The following is a 25,255-nucleotide window of genomic DNA, read 5'->3' on the forward strand; positions in this document are numbered from 1 at the left end:
AGGGAGTGGGGTGTGAGCTCAGGGTAGAGAGGTACCCTGGTCATGGGAGATGAAGAGTCTGTCATCCATCCCCAAGGCTGGCTCCCATCTGACACACATCATCTGGGACTCTTAACCAAGCTCCAACCGCAGGGACAGACCCAGTGCAGGTGAGGAGGATTAGGTTGCTTTGAGAGTTCTTCCTGCCCTATTCATTAGCAGGGTGCTTTAATTATAAATAGATCCTTTGTTAGAAATGTGGGGAAATTCCATAATGGCTACAACTTGGTGAAGAGTCAAACAACTAAAAATGACCCCTAATGCTCTCTGATTGTCAGTAAATATTTATTGAGACCGGACTCTACCTAACAATTTCTCCTGAGTTTAAAAGAGAAAGGCATGCTTTCTGTCCTCAAGGAACTTGTACTTGAGGTGGACCGAGTCATTCAGAACCCTAACAAACAGACAGTGATTGTCAATCAGGGAAGGAGAGATGGGGAAGCAGGCAATCTCGCTAGGGATTTTGACAGACTGCGAGGGGGGCAGTACTGGGAGGTGGTCATCCAGTGAGCCCCCTTATGCTGGATGCTCACACACCATTCCCCAGGTGTGCCTTAACAGAGGGCAGTGTCCACAGGGGGCACATGAGCAGGGCACCTGGGCCTGGCTGGGCACTCTAAGATGCTGGGGGGAAGGGAGGAAGACAGGAGGGGCTGCTGATTGCAGAGTGACAGGGCTTGAATGTGGAACGAACAGCTTCAAATTTTCAGCTTCCTGCCTCAGTCTCCATTGTCCTGCCTCTACCCTCTTTATTTCCCACAGGGCTTAGGAAAGGAGCAGGCTGTGGTTCAGATCACCGGTCTTGCTGAGGAGCAGCCTTGGGCTCAGTCCTGGCTCTGCCACTGGCTGTGTAACCTTAGGAAAGGTTCTTAACCCCTCTGAGCCTCAGTTGCCTGTTTTGTGAAATGGGTATGTTAATAGTACTAACTTAAGAGAAATCAAGGAAATTGTGCATAGAGAGCGCTTTGGCACAGCCTGGCATGAAGTCATTGTCAGTCTTATTGCTATTATAAGAGGAAGTTGTGTATCCCGGGACGCCGGTGTGGGGGTGGCAGGGAAGGCTTTCAAGTCAGGTAGATCTAAATTTGAATTTCAGCTCTTACTGGGTATGACTTAGGGCAAGTCACATTACTTCTCTGAACACCTGCTTCCTCTTTTATTAAATGAGGTGATGGGGTTGCTGTATCGTATAGATGAGTGTGTGTGCCAACACCTGGCACGGGGTGACTCTATGGCTCTTGGTACCTCCACCTCCCCTCCTAGGGGTCCCCCATTGTCTAGCACTTCCTTCTCTTTTTGACAGTCAGAAGAGATGAGTCACACCTGGGTCAGGTGTGGGACGACTTCTGTTTCTAAAAAATTGCTAGAATCTGTGAGTAGGTAGGGAACCTGGGAGCATGTAATTTAATAACAATTCTGGAGGCTTCGCAGGGTTAGTGGCCCCTGACACCTCTCTGTGCAGCCCTGCTTTATAAATTCAGGAGCAGTCCCAGACCCTCACTCCTAAATGGTGGGGCAGAGGAGCGAGCACCTGGCCAGTGAGACTTTCCCTCCATCCCTTGGGGGTGCTTAGGGAAACTTCTCTAGGGAAATCTTGCCAGATTAGACCCCACGTGGTCTTCCAAAGGAACCCTCCCATCTGTAGATGGCCTGAGCTGAAGACTCATGGGAACTTCGCCCCTTTCTGCCACAATAAATAACATTTTTCTTTTACCACAAAACTGCCTTTGTCTTTTCTGGAAACTCTTACTGGCATCCCTTACCACTGAATCTCCAATGGCTAAACCAACATTTTTTACGAAACCAAACAGTCAAATCACAGGTTTGTATCTACTTCATTTCTTTTAAGTCAACTGCATTGTCTATTCATTTTCTCTCTTGTGACTTTGTAATTGAAATAAGCTGCAAGTGACGTGGGGAGCAGAGCAGGTCTCTGAGGCTTCTGCCTCCTTTGTTGTGCATGATACACTCTTTTTCAAATTTGCAGGCTTCTGAATTTTAATACACTGTAGATAATGATACATCTGGTTGCATATTAATTGCTCAGAGTTAGAAATAACACATAACCACTATGTTTCAAGGTTGCAAATGCACAGCACTGAGAGCCAGTATTTGTTATGAGTCTTTGGAAAAATCCATTGTTAGTGGGCATTTTTTTATTCCTGTCATTAAAAATGTGCTACAGAATGAAAACTGTCTCAAATAAAGTTAGTCTTGTGTTCTGTGTGTGTGCATGGTACGCACACGTACACACACATGCATGCACACACACACACGCACACACATCTCCCAGGGGATAACATTTTGAAGCTATTCATGTGCTCAGTTGGGGTGTGTGGGCCAACAGAAAGGCCATATGAATCCATTATAGATTACCTACCTCACAGCTTCCTGAACAGCATTGCTTTTCTACATACCATTGCTCAGTGGGTGGTAAATGTCAGCGGAGAGCTGCAAACAGGAAAGTTTAAAATTTATATTATTTTATTCCCCAATTCAGTCAATCCCTTATGGCTGTGCCACTGGTAGCTTTTTCCATTTTGAATAATCAGATTTCAGTGTATTCTGTTCTCAGTTGAGAGCAGACTGTTCTAAAACCCCCAGGTGCAGTGTTCCCTGGTTCTGACTGGAGGCATGTACTGTTGAGGATGCACGTGAACCCAATGATTTGAAGGGATAAATTGTGCTAGGAGGGACAGCTGGGGGGGGGGGTACCAGAGAGTGTGACAAATGTAGTTTATGATTCTCTCTGGAGGCCACATTTCTGCAAGTCTCATCTGCTCAGATACTGTTCTTGTCAAAAATAAAAGCTGACTGGGCCACAAGAGAAGGGGGTCCGTGTTTTCATCCTGTTGACTCCGTGCCCTTGGTCAGATGTCCCTGTAGGTTTTACCCAGCAGGTGTATGTGGGATCCCTGGTCCCAGCTTAGTCTTCAGTCAGATGGCAGACCTGGTTGTCAGCTTTTCTTGACTGAGACATGTTTGATTATCCCAAATTCAGCTGGAACAGTCTGTCCTTCCTTTGGGACATTGAGATTAAGATCTGAGCATCTTTTTTTTTGTACCTTTTTTTCCTGTTTCTGGGAAACGAAGCTAATGCTGAGCTTCAAAGGACAATAGGTGGATGAAAAAGAGAAAGGACATGCCAGTGGGTCTGTATGGTCCTTTCTGGAAGCCCAAGGTAACTTGTTATTTGGGGGAGAAATTCCACCTTGCTCATCTGACATGGGTTGAATGCCCAGAGTTCCTATCAATGCCTAATCCCAGATAGTACTGGGATCTGGCAAGATTGGAGACCAGCTCTTCTAGCCCATAATTTAGCGATGTTGGGTTAGGTAGGAGGGTTTTGATGAAGACCTCAAGACCCACTTGGATTCCTTTCCCCAACTCGGGGTCTTATCTTGGGATTTCATGGCTGACATTTTCCTCTCCTCCAATATAGCCTTGGATCCTGCCAAACCACCCCCAGTTTTGCTCTATCCAGCCAGAGCTTGACTAAACAGATGATAAAGCTGCAGGAAGAAAGGCAAGACAGGAATGTGGAATCAAAATATGTGGTCTCATAACCTGAGGCCTAGTGGCAGGAGCATGTCATTGGTGAGATTGTGGTGTGGCAGGTGACATGGAGTTCAAGCTTCATCCTTGGGATGCCCAGGGCAAAATCTAGTGCTGCAAGAAATGGATGAGGGCAAGAGAGCAGGCTTGGGGAGAGACTACACCTCTCCTTGGGCATTAGAAATAAGGGCAATAATCTGATATTTACAGGAGGCAACTTATGGGGCAGGCTTGTACCAAGCACATTTACACACATGATCTCATGTCATCCTCCCAACAACTCTGTGAGGGGGTAGGAGAGTCACCCCCACTTCACAGGGGAGGAGACCAAGCCCATGGAGGTTACATTGTCGGTCTGAGGTCATAGGGCATTGTGCTCTGGCCAGGAAGGTTGGCTCATATTTTATCCTTAGATCCTTTGCAAAGAATCAACACATTCTTTGGGCCAGCATGATAAGAACTTTGTTACTTTCGGCTTATTCCTAAATTCTGGGGAAGCCTCAGCAAATATCCTTAAAGTACCCTTGAGGTCTGTACATGGCAGTTCCCAAACCCTGAAGTAGGGGTGGAATCCCCAGTGGCATTCTCCTCCCCCTTCCCCTCCAACTCAGCCCAAGGGGAAGCCAGGGATTCCCTTTTATAGAGAAAAACAAATGCAGAATTTATATCCTACCCAAGGGTTTCCAAGAAGTCAGTAGGAAATGACTGCCTGCAAAACCCCAGAACCACAGAGGAGGCCTTCCTCTGGGCCCTGTGCCTGTGATTAGGCCACCCCTGCCACCTCTGGGTACCTTGTTAGCATTCTGCAGCCAGAGGTGTGTCCTTTGACCCCATTTTCTAGACCCCCAGATGGGTGTGGCATGGTGGGCACATCGTTTCTGTGGCGTTCTTGTGAAAAATGCGTAACCTGAATCTGTGAGAAAATATCTTCTGGGCCCAGAGCTGCCTTCCCTTCAGGGCCACAGAGGCATGACCCTGCTGGAAGCCCTGAGACTTTTTTTAGGAGGTCAAACTCATGAAGCACTTCAGCCCCGAGCATCTGGCCCTGTCTGCCTCGAGAAAGTAAGAGTTTTGCTTGACGTTCGGAAGGCAGATGTGGACCCAGGGACCGCAGAGAGAGCTAAATATTTGGCTTCCTCTTTCTCTGAAGGTCTGGAGTGCCATGTCTGGGCATGACCAAAATGAGTTTCAGGAGATGGGCTGGCGTTTGCTAAAAGGAACTTAACTGGGATGTGGGTGTACATTTCCCCTCTGCCCAAGGTTAATGGTAACATCCTGTGTAAGAGAACTTGAATGTGGTCTTCTACTAAACTCCAAAATTTTAGGGCTATTTATTAGATGTGTTTAATCTTGGGCCAATTTAACCAGTAGCAGACTAATAAAATAACAAATTTGGGCTTGCTGCCAGGACAAATGTTGACTTACCCTTATAATGTTGACTGAAATGAATAACTTTGAAAATAATTGAGGAGTGGAAACATTTGCCAAAAATACAGTGTCTTGAAACAGTGGTTCTGTTTTATTTTACCAGCGCTGCTAAGAGATTATGTTCGTGACCTAGGCTGCCGTTGCCTGCTTCAGCTCTGAGAGAGTCCCATATTTTACTGAATTATTTCCCAAGGTTCATTTTTTTTTTATCCCATCACCGTCATTCAGCAAAAATGAATTTCCCCATGGCAGACAAGTAGGTCAGCTTATTTTTCCAGTGTAGGGCCACAAATTCAATGATAATAAGAAGAATAAAGATAATAAGTTGCTTGACGTCTGCCCTCAGAAACAAAATGGTTTGCCCTGAACATTAGCCCTCTCAGAGTCTGTAGTAAGATTAATTGCTTCTGCAGGGTATACTGGCTGAAATCCATCTCCCTCGCCCCACGCCCCTCCTTCCCTTCATTTTGCCATTTAGTTTATACGAACATTAGGGAGCTATAGCGTTTTGCCAACATGTGTTTTAGACTTGAAGGAAACGGGGAGGCCTGGAGGAAATGAAGCCGGGATGACCACAGAAGTTGTCATAAAATGTGATTTTCTTTCGAGCCTCTTTTTTTATTTGCTTTTTATGGGAGGCTCTGTTTGGAGCAGGGACTGAGCAGGCTTTCAGAGGCTCATGCCAGCATTGTCTTAGCTCAGTCACATGTCCCCCTGATGTCTCCCCCTTTATCAAGGCTTCCCAAAAGCAGCCACCTCTCAGGCCGACGTCGGCCGGATGCCGTAGGTGCTGACTGGCACAGGCCGAGAAGACTTGATGTTCAGGGAATAAATATCATCTCTCCAACCTTCACGTGTTCAGTTTTGTGGCCCCGAGAGCTGGTGGTTTAATTTGTGGATTTGCCTAGACCATCTTGTGACATCTCTATCATCATCTGCTGTTTAGCATTTCCAGGAGAGGAGGCTGGAGAAATTGTTGGATTCTCAACATAGCAATCCAATATCCTGTCTGCAGCTTGGCCATGAGACTGAACAAACTCGGAGTGGTCTGTGAATTTTATTTATCCAGGCTCTCCTTACTCTCCATTAGCAAGCAAAAGTACAAAAAAAATAAATAAATAAAAAACAAACAAAAACACCCACATGGCTTTTTTTTTTTTTTTTTAAGAAATTGAGATGTTTTTCTTATAGCATCTGATATGGAGAGAGTTGAGCCATTTCATCAAAGAGGAAATCAAATCTCCCTTGGATGCACAGGGCAAGGCAACCAGACCCACAGCTGGAGAGAATAAGCACAGGGTGTGGCCTCCATCTTTGAGATTAGCCAAGACAAAGGTATCAGGGATCCCTCCAGGAGCTGTTCCTGGTGGTTTGTCAAAGTCCACAAAGTCTGTAGCCCTTTTGTTGAAACCACGGATAAGCATCTCTGAAGGAAAATTATAGTTCTGAGTTTGAAGACCTTTTGCTCACCTTGCGGGTTAGAAACCAATAATTCTGAAATGCATTTGGCCTAATCAATGAAGCCAGGTTTCCGTTGGAATTTGGGCCTCATTATTTGCCTTTCAACTTCTGGTAACAGATGATACCTGGTCAGTTAGCTCTGTGCCAGGGAAAAGAGAACAGAAAAAACAAAAAACCACTTAATGGAAATTTTAGAGTTAGAAACCATTATTTCATTATTGTCTTTTTCTATTTACAAGAAAATAAGATGAAGAGTCACTTGCAGGCTCCAAAGAAGCTTTGTGTTGCTATAGCCCCAGTCCTCTTGCTCAGACGGCTCTATGAAGGCCTCCTCATTGCTGCCTCCGTGTTCTGCACACCCCTGTGGTCCACTATGCCCCTCTCCTTGCCCGCTCCAGCCAACACTGACTCTCTTGGGTACTTTGCCTGGATCAGCCTTCTGGTTCTCCCTGTTCAGCCAAGACACACCCCCCCTAGGGTGACAGATGTACACTTTAGTGAAGCCAATTTTGCAAATGCTATATAAACACTCACACAGATTTAAAAGGATGCATATAGTCACAACATATCTCTTCCCATATATGTATTAATTACAAAGGGAATAGTAAATTTATAAGGAGAAATCCAGCAGATAACACCTGTATTAGTGTCCTAGGGTAGTTGTAACAAAGTACCACAAGCTGGGTGGCTTAGAACAACAGAAATTTATTTCTCACTGTTCTGGAGACCAGAAGTCTTAAATCAAGGTATTGGCCTCAGAAACCGGCAGGGGAATCCTTCCTTGCCTCTTCCTAGCTTCTGGTATTTGTTGTCAATCCTTGGTGTTCTTTGGCTTAGATATATCACTCCAGTTGCTGCCTCTGTCATTTTATTGCCTTCTCCCTTTGTGTCTTTAAATTTCCTTCCTATAAGGACAGAGGTGATTGGATTTAGGACACACTCTAATCTAGTATGACCTAGCTTGATTATATCTGCAAAGATCCTATTTTCAAAAAAGGTCACTTTCACAGGTTTGGGGGTAGAACTTCAACGTATCTGTTTAGGGGTATATAGTTCAACCCATACCACCACCTTAACCAAATGGTAAGTAAGTAATAAGATAATGTTACCCTGATACGATGTACCAAAAAGGACAAGTCACTTCTGTTGTATTCTTGCCAAAAATGCATAACCTTTTTTTTTTTAAGATTTATTTACTTTTAGAGAGAGAGAGAGTGCCTGTGAGTAGGGGGAGGGGTGGAGGGAGAGGGAGAGAGAGAATCCTCAAACAGACTCCCCACTGAGTGAAGAGCCCAACACAGGGCTCTCGATCCCACTATCCCAAGATCATGACCTGAGTGGAAATCAAGAGTCGGATGCTTAACCAACTGAGCCACCCGGGTGCCCACAAAAATGCATAATCTTATTTTAATCACAAGAAAACCTCAGATCTAAATGGAGAGACATTCAGCAAAATAACTGACCAGTACTCTTCAAAAGTTTCAATGTCATGAAAGACAGACCAGGGAACTGTCACAGATTGGAGGAAAGTACAGAGATATGACCGTGAAATATAATGTGAAAGTCTGGATTGGATCCTGAAACAGGAAAGGGACATTAGTGGGGAAACTGGTGAAATCCTAGTAAATCCTCCAATAGTTTAGTTAGTAATCTTGTAGCAATGTTAGTATCATAGTTTTGATAAACATATCATAGTTATGTTAAGATGTTAACATCGGGGGGGGGGTACAGAGTACACGGGAACATTCTGTACTATTCTTGCAACTCTTCTATAAATCTAAAATTATTTCAAGATCAATTTCTTTAAAAAAGAGAATGCACACCTTGAGTGATTTTTTTTTAATTTTTTTATTGTTATGTTAATCCCCATACATTACATCATTAGTTTTAGATATAGTGTTCCATGATTCATTGTTTGTGACCTTGAGTGATTATTAAAGTCACCTGTTCTTAGTGGCAAAGGGGAAGGGGAGGAGAAATGATCTAGTAAAATCATACCAGTTTGTGAGTTCGATTTTAGGCTCTGTTCATGGAAAGCTTGCTTTTCACAAGGCAGTGTGCTGTGTACTCATTATCGTTGTCTCTTGGGCGGAATAGTGTAGCTGAGGTGTGTGGTCCAGGATAGGATCCCCATCTTGCCTCTGCCACCTGAGGTAGGTGACCTGTGTAACTACTTACGCTCATTGAGCCTCAGCTTACTCATCTGTAAAATGAGAATAATGATCTTAGCTCTCTCGTTGGATATTCTGAAGATGCCACAAGTAAATCCATGTAATGCAGTCAACCCAGTGCCTGACACAGATTATAAACTCTTATTAAGTGATAGCTCTTAGCCACAATCCCCACTACTGCATTATGGGAGGATTCTTTCCTTGTTTTTCAGTTGAAGAGACTGTGGGTAAGTAACTTGCTTGAGATCACCCAGCTAGAATGTATGAGAGCTAGACTCGATAGATAGACAGATAGAGATAGATAGATAGATAGATAGATAGATAGATAGATTTTTTAAAAAGATTTTATTTATTTATTGGAGAGAGAGAGAGAGAACAAGCCGGGGGAAGGGCAGAGGCAGAGGGAGAAGCAGGCTTCCTACTGAGCAAGGAACCCGATGTGGGGCTCGATCCCAGGACCCTGGGATCATGACCTGGGCCGAAGGCAGCTGCTTAACTGACTGAGGCACCCAGGCACCCCATAGATAGATTTTTTTTTTAATGAGGCTCATTTTTAGTCATTTAGTTAGAAAAACATTAGCTAGGAAGGAGAACCTGCAGGAATGTGTTGTCTCTGAGGGATAAGTTACAAAGCAGGCTGTCAGGTCCCCCAGAGGGGAGGATAGGAGCCACTTGAAGTAAAAGTATGGCTTGGAGGAGGCACAGGCGAGAGTAAAAAAAACTGGCCATCTCAGTGTGGTTCTGATTTGGATTTCCCTGATGGCTAATGATGATGAACATTTTTTCATGTGTCTGTTAGCCATTTGTATGTCTTCTTCAGAGAAGTGTCTGTTCATCTCTTTTGCCCACTTTTTGACTTGATTATTTGGTTTTTTGGGTGTTGAGTTTGAGAAGTTCTTTATAGATCTTGGATACCAGCCCTTTATCTGTAGTGTCATTTGCAAATATCTTCTCCCATTCTGTGGGTTGCCTCTTTGTTTTGTTGACTGTTTCCTTTGCTGTGCAGAAGCTTTTTATCTTGATGAAGTCCCAAAAGTTCATTTTTGCTTTTGTTTCACTAGCTTTTGGAGATGTATCTTGAAAGAAGTTGCTGTGGCCGATGTCAAAGAGGTTACTGCCTATGTTCTCCTCTAGGATTTTGATGGATTCCTGTCTCACATTGAGGTCTTTCATCCACTTTGAGTTTATCTTTGTGTATGGTGTCAGAGAATGGTCGAGTTTCATTCTTCTGTATATAGCTGTCCAATTTTCCCAGCACCATTTATTGAAGAGACTGTCTTTTTTCCATTGCCTGTTTCTTCCTGCTTTGTCAAAGATTATTTGACCATAGAGTTGAGGGTCCATATCTGGGCTCTCTATTCTGTTCCATTGGTCTATATGTCTGTTTTTGTGCCAGTACCATGCTGTCTTGGTGATCACAGCTTTGTAATATAGCTTGAAATCAGGCAACGTGATGCCCCCAGCTTTGTTTTTCTTTTTCAACATTTCCTTGGCGATTCGGGGTCTTTTCTGATTCCATACAAATTTTAGGATTGTTTGTTCCAGCACTTTGAAAATGTCATTGGAATTTTGATCGGGATGGCATTGAAGGTATAGATTGCTCTGGGTAGCATAGAGATACCACCTTACACCAGTTAGAATGGCAAAAATGGACAGGGAAAGAAACAACAAATGTTGGAGAGGTTGTGGAGAAAGGGGAACCTTCTTACACTGTTGGTGGGGATGCAAGTTGGTACAGCCACTTTGGAAAACAGTGTGGAGGTTCCTCAAAAATTCAAAAATAGAGCTACCCTATGACCCAGCAATTGCACTACTGGGTATTTACCCCAAAGACACAGATGTGGTGAAAAGAAGGGCCATGGGCGCCTGGGTGGCTCAGTTGGTTAAGTGACTGCCTTTGGCTCAGGTCATGATCCTGGAGTCCCTGGATTGAGTCCCGCATCGGGCTCCCTGCTCGGCAGGGAGTCTGCTTCTCCCTCTGACCCTCCCCCTTCTCATGTACTCGCTCTCTCTCATTCTCTCTCTCTCAAATAAATAAATAAATAAATCTTTAAAAAAAAAAAAAAAAAAAGAAGGGCCATATGCATGCCAATGGTCATAGCAGCAATGTCCGCAATAGCCAAACTGTGGAAAGAGCCGAGGTGCCCTTCAACAGATGAATGGATAAAGAAGATGTGGTCCATATATACAATGGAATATTACTCAGCCATCAGAAAGGATGAATACCCAACTTTTACATCAACATGGATGGGACTGGAGGAGATTATGCTAAGTGAAATAAGTCAAGCAGAGAAAGTCAATTATCATGTGGTTTCACTTATTTGTGGAACCTAAGGAATAGCATGGAGGACACTAGGAGAAGGAAGCGAAAAATGAGGGGGGTGGAATTGGAGGGAGAGATGAACCATGAGAGACTATGGACTCTGAGAAACAAACAGGGTTTTAGAGGGAAGGGGGGAGGGGGGATTGGTTAGCCCAGTGATGGGTATTAAGGAGGGCACGTGGGTGTTATACGAAAACAATGGATCGTGGATCACCACATCAAAAACTAATGATGTATTGTATGGTGACTAACATAACATAATAAAATTAAAAAAAAAAAAAAGAAAAAACTGGCCAGCAAGTCAGTGAAAAACCCCAAAAGGGTGGGAAGGCCTTGTCAATAGGAGGTGTCAACAGAAGTGAGAACACCATAATATTTGTGGTGACCTAGAAGTTTTGAAGGGTGAGAAGCTTGGGCATAAACCGTAAGACTGCGTGAACCAGCCTTTGGGCCTAAGGATGCGGGTGGTAAAGTCAAGTCAAGACAGTCATGGGGTCACGTGCTTTACATTTATGTACCTGGAGAGAGGCAGAGTGGGAGTGAAGCTCTGGCAAGGATGGGAGGTCTTTGCCTTCTTAGTAGAAGATGGTGCTGTTGTAGGAATGGAGAGAAAAACATGAATTTGGGGAGGCAGAATCAGGGAAAGGGAAGCACTCTCATAAAATAAATACCACAGAACAGAAGTGTCCCCTCCCCGGGCAGTCTGGCCTTGAATGGCTCCTATTCTCTCTGTATGTTTCTACATCAGAGTGGGAACTCCATAGATTGTTTTATGTCATGGAGTCCCATGATTGGCAGCCTGTTGATGGTTTCTTGATGAGAGCAAATAAAAAACCAGTCAATAGAATAGAGCAGGGGCGCCTGGGTGGCTCAGTCAATTAAGCGTCTGCCTTAAGCTCAGGTCATGATCCCGGGGTCCTCGGATTGAGTCTCGCATTGGGCTCCTTGCTCAGTGGGGAGCCTGCTTCTCCTTCTGCCTGCCACTCCCCCTGCTTGTGCTCTCTCTCTCTCTCTCTGACAAATAAATAAAATCTTTTTAAAACATAGAATAGAGCAGACTTCAGGGAGTCTGGCAGCTGGGTCAGTGACTCTCCATGGGGTTGCTCACTTTAAGTTTGAACGTTTCAAAGTAGCTCTCCCAGCTTTTGATTTCCCAGCCACACAGACCCTTCCCTCTTCTGGCCTATGTTAGTTGAAAGTTACTGAAATTCACTAGTGGGATTTTTTTCTTTCATTTTATCAGGTTTCTTCTAATTGTGTTCAGTTCTAGATGATGTCTGTCATCTGTCTCTTTCAGTATCCTTTCTCACCAGACCCTGACTAACAGCTGAAGTACAGATCTTTAATGGCATCTGTCTGCTCACTGATACGTTTGCAAAATTGTTCTCTGTCCATTAAAATAAACCTTTGTATTATCCAGTGTCTGACTGTATGCCACAGGCAGGACTGTATACTGAGATCCCTTTGCCCGGCCCCCAGCTTTGACAGTTATCAACCTGTGGTCAGCTTTGTTTCCTACACATCCCCGCTCCCTCTTCCTGTATTACTATGAAGCAGATCCCAGGCATCCTATCATTTTGTTTGTCCCTTATTTGTATACATCAATGGTCAGGGAAAGTTTGTGTCATGCTTGGGCTGAATTATTTGGAAAGTTAAGACAATAAAATGTAGTTAGGATAGGGCTTACTCACATAAAGATAAGTCAGGTATCTCCCCTGCTTACCAGCGGAGAACCCTGAATACCCAGCTCCAGAACGAATCAACAAATCAAGCCTACACCATCTCCAGAGCTTGAAGACTAAGTGTGCTTTGGGAGGGTGCCGTACCTGGGAGTCTTTGGGTATGTCACAGCAGAAAGGCTGAGACTGAGGACAGCTGATGCAGGAAATGATCCCTATAAAGCCAGCAAGTAGTATAGAGCAGTGGTCTGCAAACTATGGCCCATGGGCCAAATATAGCCCACTTCCTATGTTCTTCAAGCAAAGAATCGTTTCTGTTTTTAATGGTTGAAAAAAGCAAAACAATAATATTTTGTGACATGTAAAAGCTCTGTGGAATTCAGATTTTAGTGTCTATAATGGAACATAATCACATTCATTTGTTTACATACTGTTTAAGGCTGATGGCAGAGATGAATAGTCATGACAGAGGCTAGATGCCCACAAAGCCTAAAACATTTACCATCTGGCCCCTTACACAAAGCTGTAAGGCAGGGGCTCTGGAGCCAGCCTGCCTAGGTTTAAATCCTGGCCACCTCTTTTGAGTGACTTTAAGCACATAGCTCATCCTCCGCCTCAGTATCTCTATCTCTCTCTTTAAAATATGGATCATCATAGTATCTACCTTGCAGGGGTATTAGGAGGAATAAATTAGTAGACATCTGTAAAGCATTGAGAGAAGTCCCTGCACAAAATATGAGCTTATTATTATTATTACTATTATTTCATAATACAAGAGCTTCTCAACCACTCTGAGATTGTAACTTCTGTTCACTGAGGATGACGAAAGCCTCCTAGAGGGCTACTGGGTATTCCTAGCACACCTCCTCTTTCCACAGAGATGGAGCCCTGCCTAAGGCTTCCCTGGTGTCCTCAAACATTTGGAAGCCTTTTCTGACTCCATCAACCCATGGGCAGAAGCTTCTGCTAGCACAGCTGATTCTCACCTCTCCCTTGCTCCTGGCCAGGTGTATAACAGCCAAGAGCAGTGTTGCCCTGCAGTAGAGTGGTCAGTCCTGCACTGATGAAGGCATTTCTGGTCCCTCTTGGGCTGGGTTTGTGGCTGAGTGAAGGTAGTCTCATGGCACCTACAAACACAATGAGGAACACCCTCCTATTGCTCCCCAACACCACTCTAGCTGCAAAAATGAAGTGCAAGGAGAATGAGTGATGGTTTCCTATATGCCACATCTATTAGAATGGAATCATTTTTGAAGGAATAAATAGTTGTGCTAGATCATATTGATATGATAGGCACTTAACCTTACATGCATGTAACCTGCTTTGGTTTTTCACCTGTTGGGAGGTAAGAATGAGGAGAGGGAAAGAAAACCATTGTCTCCCCTAGCGAAGGAGTAGTTAAATCTACTTAATAAAATCTCACCTTAGGGGTGCCTGGGTGGCTCAGTCGGTTAAGCGTCTGCCTTTGGCTTGGGTCATGATCCCGGGGCCCTGGGATTGAGCCCTGCGTCAGGCTCTGTGCTCAGCAGGGAGTCTGCTTCTCCCTCTCTCTCTCAAATAAATAAATAAAATCTTTAAAAAAAAAACAAAAATAAAATCTAACATTAAAAATAAAATGGCACGGAGTGCTTTATTCCCCTTTGTTTGTAAGTCAAGCCCAAAAGATGTTTTAAATTGCCGTGCCAATACATTTATGAAAATATGTGACCTCCATGCCTCTTCATTGTCTCTTTCCCTTCCTGCCCCTCTCCCTTCTTTTTTTCCCTTTCCTTGTCCTCTGAAAAGATAACAAGAAAACATTTGATAAAAGTCAGTATTCATTCATTATAAAAATTCACAGCAAACTTACCATAGAGTGGAACTTTTTCTACTTGATAAACGGTATCTCTTCCATGCTCTCAGCAAGCACAATTCATAATGATGAACTCTTCATAATAATCACTTTAGAATCAATTATAGTATACCCACTCTATCAGCCTGTAATCAATAATATATAGGTGGCCCTAGCTAGTGCAATAAGACAAGAAAAACAAAAAACCTATAAGGCCTAGAAAAGACAAAACAAAATTTTGTTATACAGACAATACGGCCTACACACAATACTCAATGCCTTTATCTTTTTTCTGCTTTTTAACCTTTTTAGTGAGATGCCCTCCTGCCCTTCTTAAAATTGCATGGTGGGGGTGGTGTCTGCACTTGAAACAGGATATCTTGTGTCTGGGTTTAGCATCGATTTTGCCCAGCTTGGTCTGGCAGCTGAGTTGTTGGACTAGGAAGCTTCTGCAGGTTGTATTCTGTCATCTCTCTGTAAAGCCCAAAAGCATCCTTGGAATTGCATTTGCTAGTTTTCAGTAGAGCTATTTAACTAGAATCTGGAAACATTTTCCCCAAGGGCTCTTTTTAGATAGCAGTAAAATGTAGCTGGAGACATACTGAGTAAATGGAAAAGAAAAATCAAATTAGGCCAAGAATTTTGCTAATCTCTTAGTCTTACTGAAGCCCTCAAGGAGAACACCATAATTCATACTTGGCTCATGTGGGTCAGGCATAAAGCCTCCTCCATAGATCCAATAACCTATAAATGTTCTGGTTTTGAAATTGCACCTGCCTGCTTTACTGGATCACAGCACTAAATCATGCAGCAGTGGTTTCTGGTTCAGTTGTTCGTTACTTGGGAATGTCAGATTGCCAGAGAGCAGCCTGATGTTTACTTCCAAATGGGCAATGCCCTAGGAAAGAGTTTTAATTACAATCTCATGTAGTGCAGAGGGGCTGGCATCTGCATTGTGCATACATCTTGTAGCTGCGTAAACACCCGTGGACTGGGTCATACAGCAAAGTCAGCAGAACCTTAGAAAAGATGACACAGCAAGTGGAACAGAACTGAATCTTCCCCCATCTTGCCAAGCATGTGATGCTCCCTGCCCCTTTTTAAAGCAAGAGAACCAATTGGCATTTGTCTTTCAGCCTCCCCATTCTGATACAGAATCTGTGATCCAGCACCTTTAGCCGTTAAGAAAAATGGAGATCTGGGAGTCTCCGGACTGTGAGGTGTTTGCAGGATCATCTGAGACCAAGTCCTGCTGCCCCATGAACCCCCCCCCCCCCACCATTTGCTGCAATGCAGTTTGGACTACCAAAGGTGGTGATATCACAACTCTGGCATTTCCAGCCCAAAGCCGGAGCTAAATTAGAGAAATTCAGGGGCTGCTCAAGAGGGGGTGTGTGTGTGTGTGTGTGTGTTTAGTATGCTGGTGATGCAGCTCTGACGTAAAAAGTATTTTAAAAATCCTCCTCTGGGCACAGATGCTCAGGAGCCAGGCACTGGACAGGGAGCATCCCTGAAGGACATTGTCACCTAGAAGCAGAAGGGCTATTGGATCTTCCTCTTCAGCACGTCAATAATAGTAATGTGATGTCTCTCATATTAAGAGATTCATCCCTTGCATTTTGGAACTGAACCTCCCCAGTGTTCAGAGAGTTTCCTACTGTCTGTTCCGCTCAGCATGCCAAGAAGCTGGAGAGGTCTCCGGCAGCCCAGATTCATTCTCTGTCTTGGAAAAGTATTTCACTGCTTCGAGAAATCATGAAGTCAATCCTGGCAACATTGTGGAATTGTTTTGCACTTTTTTTTCTTTAGTCTTTTAATGTTTCTATTTAAATGCCAGAAAGATCGGGTCTATTTCCAAGAGGGCTTCTGACATCTGAGATTGGCAAGGGCACAAAATGACATGAGTTTCTCGGCAGAATTCCAAATTCAGGCAAGATTTTTCCAAGCACCTACTATGTTCAAAACACCTTGCAGGGATGTCCTGGAGAATCTGAAGTTCTGCCTTACCCCTCAAAACTTTGAAAGCAATGGCTGAAAAAGAAAGATGAGCATCTTGAGGCTTCCTCTGGAAATGGTTGAGGTTCACCACAGCAATTGGCAAGTTTGGCTTTTTCCATCAAAATCTGGTGTCTTCATGTGCTGTCCAGCATCTACGGCAGGTCAGATGGAACTTAGGAAGGCAAGGGTAACTGTTCTCTTTGTCTTTGTAAAATGTTTTGTCTGTCATGTCCCTCTTTCCCACAGCCTATTGTTTTTATGTAATTCTCCTCTGCAAAGACATTGGTATGGCCACACCCATCAGCTTGTTTTGGGGTAACTTGCAGATTTGCAAATGTTTTACGTGGAGGTGATTTTCAAAACTTGTGGCTATATGAATTATAAAAACATGCGCACGGTAGGAATTTCTCTCTGTACATTTTCTCTTCCTATTTGTTATTTATAAGTATTCATAGGTGCATTTCAAATATACTGTAGATACAAAGATGCTTTTTAAATAGCCCAGCAATAGAGGAACTTCCTTTAAAAAAATTTTTTTTTAGTTTAATGAACTGATGAAACAAACATTCCTTGTGCTTTAGAAAAGCCCCATTGCATAAAAGAAATTTGGGGAGTGGCTTCAGGCAAGATGGAGAAAGGGTTTTTAAAAAGATGAAACCAGGGGCGCCTGGGTGGCTCAGTCATTAAGCATTTGCCTTCGGCTCAGGTCATGATCCCAGGGTCCTGGGATCAAGCCCCACATCGGGCTCCTGCACATCGGGCTCCCTGCTCCGCAGGAAGCCTGCTTCTCCCCCCGCTTGTGTTCCCTCTCTTGCTGTGTCTCTCTCTGTCAAATAAATAAATAAAATCTTTAAAAAATAAATAAATAAATAAAATAAAAAGATGAAACCAGAAGCATGAAAACACAACTGCCTGACCAGGTCATTGGATGGGAAATCTGAGGTAGCTTTTCTCTGCGGGAGGCATTGGGGAGAATGATTTTTTTTTTTAAGATTTTATTTATTTATTTGACAGAGATTGAGCACAAGGGGTGGGGAAGGGAAAGAGGCAGAGGAAGAGGGACAAGCAGACTCCCCACTGAGCAGGGAACCTGATGTGGGGTTCTATCCCAGGAGCTGGGATCATGACCTGAGCCGAAGGTAGACGCTTAATGACTGAGCCACCCAGGCGCCCCAGGGAGAATGATTCTAAGTGGAAGCTTCTGAATTAAAAGCTGGCGGATATTGGGGGTGAAGTGTAGGGAGCAGACCCTACCCATTTGCTGTCTGCCCAGAGGCTGCTTCTGTTGATGTCCCCTGCCATTTCCCCTTCCCTAGCTCCTGAGCCAAGTCATCTCCACACAGCTGGAGTGAGACGGGGCACAGTTTATATTCCACAGATCGGTAGGAGTAGCTCGTGGAGTGGGACTGGACTGTAGGGTGGAGTTATGTTGTCCGTAATTAACCTTGACATTTTCCTTCCTTTTTTTTTTAACCCTCTAGGAGCCTAGTAATAAACGTGTCAAACCCCTTTCCAGAGTCACGTCACTAGCAAACCTCATCCCGCCCGTGAAGGCCACACCGTTAAAGCGCTTCAGCCAAACCCTGCAGGTAAGGACACAGTGGGTTTGTGTTTGCAGAAAACCATGTTGTGTGGGAGGGGTCATTGCTGCTCTCCCCAGAACCTCCCCAGAGATCTGAATCAATGCTTATTTCAGCAGAAGAGAGCAAACGAGGGAACTGAAAGGAAGAAAGGTGTGTTTTCCAGTTGTAAACTGGAGTCAGATGGAGTCCTTTGAGGGCTGACTTGAGGAATCATCTCTGTCGGATCTTTCCTCAGAGTCCTATACCCCATCCATATGCACACTCACAGGATTGGTCCTAAAGTATCTATGGGCTTCCTAAGAAAACCAGCAGGTGACATGAGCTGGAGGGTAGGAGAGCCTAGTACTTAGACCAGGGTCGGCAGACGACAGCATGAGGAGAAAAATTCAGCCTGCCCCCTGTTTTCTTATGGTGCACAAGCTGAGAATGGTTTTTCCTTTTAAAATGACTGGGGCAAAAGTCAAAAGAGGAACAATATTTCATGACACTTGAAAATTATATGACATTCAAATTTCGGTGTCCATTAAGTAAAGATTTGTTGGAAAACAGGCATGCCTCAGTATTTATGTACTGCCTGTGGTTGCTTTTCCATTCCAGTGGCACAGTCAAGGACAGAGACCATGTTGCACACAAGGCCCAAATATTTACTATCTGGCCCCTTTACAGACAATGTTTCCTGACTCTTGGCTTAGAGGAAAGGCCCTGTAGTGGAAGCACTTCAGTTCTGACCTTGGCTCTGTCCCTCAGAGACTTTGTTACCTTGGGCAGGTGACTTAATGTCTCTAGGTCTTGCTTTTATTCCTAATGGGTAAATTGGGGATAATGCCACAGCTTCTTTAGAATAGAATCATTGTAAAGATTTATAAAATAGTGCATTTAAAGTCCTTAGTATTGGGACGACTGGGTGGCTCAGTCGGTTAAGCGTCTGCCTTTGGCTCAGGTCATGATCCCAGGGTCCTGGTATTGAGTCCTGCATCGGGCTCCCTGCTCAATGAGGAGCCTGCTTCTCCCTCTCCTGCTCCCCTTGCTTGTGCTTGCACGCTCTCTCTCTCTGTCAAATAAATAAATCTTTAAAAAAAGTAGTCTTTAAAAAGAAATAAAGTCCTTAGTGTTTATAAGATAGTGCATTTAAAGGGCTATATTGCTAACAAAACTATACTAAGCCCTTTGTTAGCAATCACTAATTTACTAATTAGTTGGCTAAGTAGTAGATAGTAGCTACTATAATAATTCTTTGGTAAACAAGTGGCTAGAGTTGTTCTTAAACTCCCAATAAAGTTTATCTTTTTTTATTATTATTATGTTAATCACCATACATTACATCATTAGTTTTTGATGTAGTGTTCCATGGTTCATTGTTTGCGTGTAACACCCAGCGCTCCATTCAGTACATGCCCTCTTTAATACCCATCACCAGGCTAACCCATCCTCCCACCCCTCTCCCCTCTAGAACCCTCAGTTTGTTTCTCAGAGTCCATAGTCTCTCATGGTTTAAGGTGAATATTGAGATTTGTCCAAGGCCTTGGACCAAATTTCATAATCGTAAAAATCCTCTTGCAGATTGAAGCCAACAAAAGCCATGCCATGAAAAGGCTTACCTTGTTTAGCTGAGAAGTTGTCTTGAGTCTGCCATTCCTTACTTGTCCTGAATACTTTTGCTTAGCAGTATCTTTATCTTGGCTTTCGAGTTATTAAGAAAACTGTGGACCAGAACCCAAGGCATATCCTATGCTATGAAAATCTATGATTTGAGAACTATTTTAGGTCTCCCTCACCCCCTCCTGCCATTGCTTCTGCACCATTCAGCCAACATGCCATGATACTGCATAGCCCAAGCTGTGCTTTACATTTCCCTGTGGATGCTCTCCTTCTTCGGTGCTTATTCCCTGCCCTGTCCATTACTCTGTTAGCTCTCCTCAGTTTCTCCTGAATGAATACCTCATCACCTTAATTAGCTATAGGTTCGGCTCTGTTTCTCTCAGTGCTTGGGCCTGTGGGCCCTTGCTTATCCCCTGATCCCCTTTGTGGGAGAATGGAGAAGAAAAAGAAATAAGGTCGTCTGGGGGAGCCAGATGAAGGGCTTTGAAGCTAGTGAAGAAAAATGTGTTTACCTTCTCTCCCCCATGACCAGTCCCTCAGCCCTCTGGCCAAGTTCATCACAGGCTTCCCCTGGAAGATTCATCACCGCCCTAGTCCTGCACATCTGGTCTTTTGCTGAGTTCTGCTTTTTGAAAATTCTTTAGCCTGTCTACTGCCATTTCACCCTTTCCTTTCCATCCCAGTGGCTGGGGCTCAAGTTCACTCTGTAGTTATTTCCGCCCTTGACTATGAGACCTCCGTGCCGCCGGCCATGTCTTCCCATCGGCTCTCCTAGGACAGTCGAACCTCTTCCCTGGGAAGGCCCTCGCTCATTCTGTAAGCCTTGGGTGGGCCCTCACCACACACGAGGCTCTACATCCCGCCCTCATGTTGCTTACATCTTGGACAGAGTTGCCTTCTGGTGATTCATGGCCACATTTGGCCCTCAAATTGTGTTTTGTTTGGCTGTGAGGGGTTTTGAGCTAACATATAAAAATCCAAACAATCCATATAAGAATTTGGAATTCCAGGGGCACCTGGGTGGCTCGATCAGTTGAGCATCTGACTCTTAATTTCAGGTCAGGTCATGATCTCAGGGTCGTGGGATCGAGCCCCGCGTCAGGCTCTGTGTTGGACTCGGAGCTTGCTTGGGATTCTCTCTCTCTTCTGCTCCCTCTGCCTCTCCCCCTGCTTGTACACACTCTCTAAATTAATTAATTAATTAAATCTTTTTTTTTTTTAAGATTTTATTTATTTATTTGACAGAGAGAGACACAGCGAGAGAGGGAACACAAGCAGGGGGAGTGGGAGAGGGAGAAGCAGGCTTCCCGCCGAGCAGGGAGCCCGATACGGGGCTCGATCCCAGAACCCTGGGACCATGACCTGAGCCGAAGGCAGACGCTTAACAGCTGAGCCACCCAGGCACCCCTAATTAATTAAATCTTTTAAAAAAGAATTTAAGTTCTGGCTTCTTTTAAAGAATTGAAAAGCATGGCAGTCTGGGCCCATGTTGCCACATGGTAATAATGAGCTGGATCTGGGTAGCCAGCCAATTGTCACCTACAAATGTCCCCACCTCTCCCAATTGTCCTTCCAATACCTGACTCCTTGACTCACTGTCATCACTTTGCCTGGCCTGTAGACTCCATGTTTATGCTCCTAGTTCTGGAGACAGCTTGCTGTATGCCTCCCACCACAGCCCAGACCTGACTGTGTGTTGCTGTAAGATCCTCTATTGTCGTACCCTCAAAACCTTTCCTTTGGCTTCCCAGGCGGCCTTTATTCCTCCTCTCCCGTCTCTGCCCTACGGATACTACACTAGGAAGCCTGCAGGAAATATCTGGTCACCTTGAAAATTTGCACTGACCTAGAGAACTGGGACAGAAAGAAATCAAGCCATGTCTGAAATCCAACAGACTGAGGCCAAACAAGGATGAGAAAGCCAGACCCAAGGGAGGGATCTGACATGTGGAAATTGGTTTCTAAAACCTCAAAGATTTTTTTTTTGGCAAAATAATTTTTTGTTTTACTTTTTTCAAATATAATGATAAATAGCTAACTCCAGGCTCCATTTATAGGACAGAAACAAGCCAGCAGAAGCAGAATGGTAATTCATAACGGTTGTGCACGTGGACACAGAGAGAACGTGAGCAGTGTGCTTATGTTGTGAGTGTGTCCTTGGGGGGTCAGTGAATGGAAATATGCCCCTGTGTGCAGTTAGACAGCCGTGTTTGCAGGATGATCTGCAAAGCAGAGAGAATGCTCTCTTGCCCCCCCAATATCTCCCTGTTGGTCACCTTGGTGCATGCAATGCATGTTTTGCAGAATTATTTCCAGCCTGCATCTCAGTAACTGCCCCATGACTTTATTGCTTCCCTCTCCAGCTAGAATGGGATAGGGTACTAATGTGATCTGAGGAGCAGGGAGGAGGAGGGGAAGCAGGAGGCCCCAAAGGGATACTTTGTGGGCTGTCTTCACATCCTCTTCCATTTTGTGCTCAGTGGTCTTGGTGCCTGTTCCAAAAGGGGAGGAACAAAAAACAAGGAGAGTGGGGTAGAGGCTGCCCCAAACCTCTCAGCATTCATTCTTCACTCATAGGTGTTTATTATATATGCCTCTTCTACTTCCAAAAACAACTCGAGGCTGCAATCGAGCAGCTTGGTTCTCTGTCACAGTATCCCTTGTCCCTGGTGCTGGCCTCACAGAGACATATATATCCCTTTCAGTGTCCAGTTATGTCTGAGGTTGGGTTCCTTCTATTATAGAAGAGATGACTTAGGCCCAAACACCCAAACACAATACTTTAATCAATAATGGAGCACTTAGCAGTCCTTCCTCTGGCTCCTCAGGAGACCCCAGGTTAGCTCAGAAGGATATCAGGACAGCTCGTGGCTAGCAGCTTTTCCAAAAAGGTTAAAACCCCAGCCACAGATGGGAGCGGTCCTTGCAGCAACGGTTCAACCAGACACTGCAGAACTTGTTCTCTCTTGCCTCTCCTGTACCCATATAGACTGGGGGCTTGGGCCCCAGCACAAAGACAGCATTTGTGGAAGTTGGAGAGGGACAGCCTCTGCCTGGCCTTCTGTCTCTGTCTGATCGGGAAGTGAGTGCTGCTGATAGACTGGACCACAGATATCTGCATCCCTGTGGGCCTAAAAATCTCCTCAGTGGCCTACCGGAGAGGAAAACGTGGTCCGGCTCTGAAAGGGGCCTGCGTGCACCCCTCCTGTGCAGTGAGGACAGTGAGCTCGCCGTGGGCGAGTCGCTGAGTCCTGCCTCTCCCCACCCCCTGGCCCTGCACAGCTGGTAGACGCATTTGAGCTGGGGCCAGTGCTGGGGCCCATGCGTGCTACGGAATGCTCTGTTCACAGCACTGTGGTTGAGGCCTGCGTTCTCTCCGAACATGAGCTTCATTTCTTTTCCATTATAAAAGTATAGGTTCAGTATGGAAAAATACAAAAAAGGAGAAAGAGAAAAGATTCCACTGCAAAACAACCCCTGTTAGTATTTTAATAATTTCCTTCCAGTGTTATTCTAGGTATATCTACATAACTTACATACTCTGAGCCTCATTTGGGGTTACTCACAGTGTACCCAGCCTTATCTTTGTCTCATCTGTTCACTCTTGGATTGAAATCTCCCACGGGGACCTGCATGGTCAGTTTCCCTTGGCATTTCTATTGGTCTTGGCCTTACGTATTTCCAAGCTATGCTGTTAGGCATGTAAAGGTTCCTCTCATTATTGTTACAGCCTCTTGGGGGGAATTGTACCTCTCATTAAGGTTCAGTAACCCTCTTCATTTCTTTTAATGTTTTTTGTCTTGAGTTATGTCTCTCTTTTTTTTGCATTTTGCATTTTGCCTGGTTTCTCCCATCTCTTTTATTTGCATCCTTTCTTTGTCCTTTGGCTGGATCAGAATTTTCTTATGGCTTAAGGGAAGTATTATATCACTTTTCCAAGTTATTCTTGGAAAATATGATCTTAATGGACCAAGTATATATTATTCCAATGTGTTGATGTAACTTACTTTACATAACCAGTCTCCTATTAATGGGTATTTAGGTTGTGAATATTTTTTATATTATCAAATAACTCTGTATTGAATGTCTTTTGAAGCCATTTGTCCTATTTTTTTTAAAGTACCTTCCAGGGGCGCCTGGGTGGCTCAGTCGTTAAGCGTCTACCTTCGGCTCAGGTCATGGTCCCAGGGTCCTGGGATCAAGCCCCACATCATGCTCTCTGCTCGGTGGGAAGCTTTCTTCTCCCTCTCCCACTCCCCCTGCTTGTGTTCCCTCTCTTGCTGTGTCTCTGTCAAATAAATAAAATCTTTAAAAGAAAAACTAAAAAATAAAAATAAAAGTATCTTCCAATTGTGCTTTCTTTTCTGATTATAGAACATCTTTTTAGAATTGAAAAATAGAAACACAGAAAAGGGAGTAAAAGTCACTTGTAACCCCACCTCCCCATCATTAAATATCTTATATAACATTTTGGTGTATACTCAGACAATCTTCTCTTTTACAATATACCTGCATGTGTGTTTTTTTAAACAAAATCCTAATCATATGTTTATGTATATATACTATTTTTTATATATGTACTGTCTTTTAACATGTTTTTGTCTTAACAGTATAAAATAACCTTACAGTATGAGAATACACTTTCATGTCATTAAGTATTTTTCACAAACCCAATTCTTAATTCATATAGTATTTCATCAAAAGGATATACCAGGTATTGATTATTCATTCTTTTTTTGTTGAACGTTTAAGTTCTTTACATTTTTCTACCATTATAGATGATACTGCTTTAAACATCCTGATTGCAAACCTTATGTGTGTGTGTATTCCTTCCTTTCCTTCGATGATATTCCCAGAAGTGGAATTCTGGTCAAATTATGTAAACTCAAGGCATCTGATGTCTCTAGAGTCAGGCCTCTCTTTCTGGTGTGTACCTGTCTTGGGCAGAATTGCTCCTCTGTGTTCTCACATCCTAATTCTAGACTTGTAGTCACATTTTCCCCTCTCTTTTCCTACCGTTTTTTGCCTGCTGGGACATCTTCACAGGATAGCCCTTCCCGGGGGCCCCTTGACTTTCCACACAGAACAAGGTTGTATCTTACTTTTCTTGGTATGCCTAGCACTACATGTGACTTAAGATATGCTCAGAAATTGACAGTTACTGTTATTATTGCGTTTATTACTTGAAAAGTTGGCCATTGCTCTTCCTAGGGGCTCTCCAGGAGCTGGCAGTGGGTGCCCACCTAGTAATATTACGTAATAACTGGGCTACTTCACAACAGAATATCAGCCCTCTCCCACTTGTATCCCCTTGGGGAGGATTGTTGTGGCTTAGGAAGGGTTTCTGGTACCACAGTCTCTCATTCCTCCATTCCTGGGCCCTTAGATCTGTGAAGTATTTCATTTCACTGAGATGCAGCAGAAAATGGGACATAATAGTGTTCTCCATTTATTATTCATTTTATTTACTGTGTTATTTGTTCTGCTCTAGACTTGTTGGGGGAGGTAATCAGTATGCAAAAGGAGACAGTGTGCCCTAAGTCACACAGGGCTGGAGCTGGGATCCTGCAGGGTTTTCACAGCGGCTC

General features: G+C 44.1%; 1 protein-coding gene across 6 annotated transcripts in view; it reads left to right on the forward strand.

Moving 5' to 3' along the window:
* ARHGEF3 (Rho guanine nucleotide exchange factor 3) overlaps positions 1-25,255 on the forward strand; it is a 293,957-nt gene that overhangs the window by 234,146 nt on the left and 34,556 nt on the right. For 3 of the 6 annotated variants that reach the window (XM_078076864.1, XM_036082421.2, XM_036082425.2), the window contains one exon: positions 17,967-18,074. In XM_078076864.1, the coding sequence (XP_077932990.1) occupies positions 17,967-18,074 (108 nt within the window). Of the gene's footprint in view, positions 1-15,968; positions 16,673-17,966; positions 18,075-21,735; positions 21,793-25,255 lie in introns of those variants that run through there. The other 3 variants (XM_036082423.2, XM_036082424.2, XM_036082426.2) reach the window with 3 other exon arrangements.

Source organism: Halichoerus grypus, chromosome 1, assembly GCF_964656455.1.
Source record: "Halichoerus grypus chromosome 1, mHalGry1.hap1.1, whole genome shotgun sequence".
NCBI lineage: Eukaryota > Metazoa > Chordata > Mammalia > Carnivora > Phocidae > Halichoerus > Halichoerus grypus.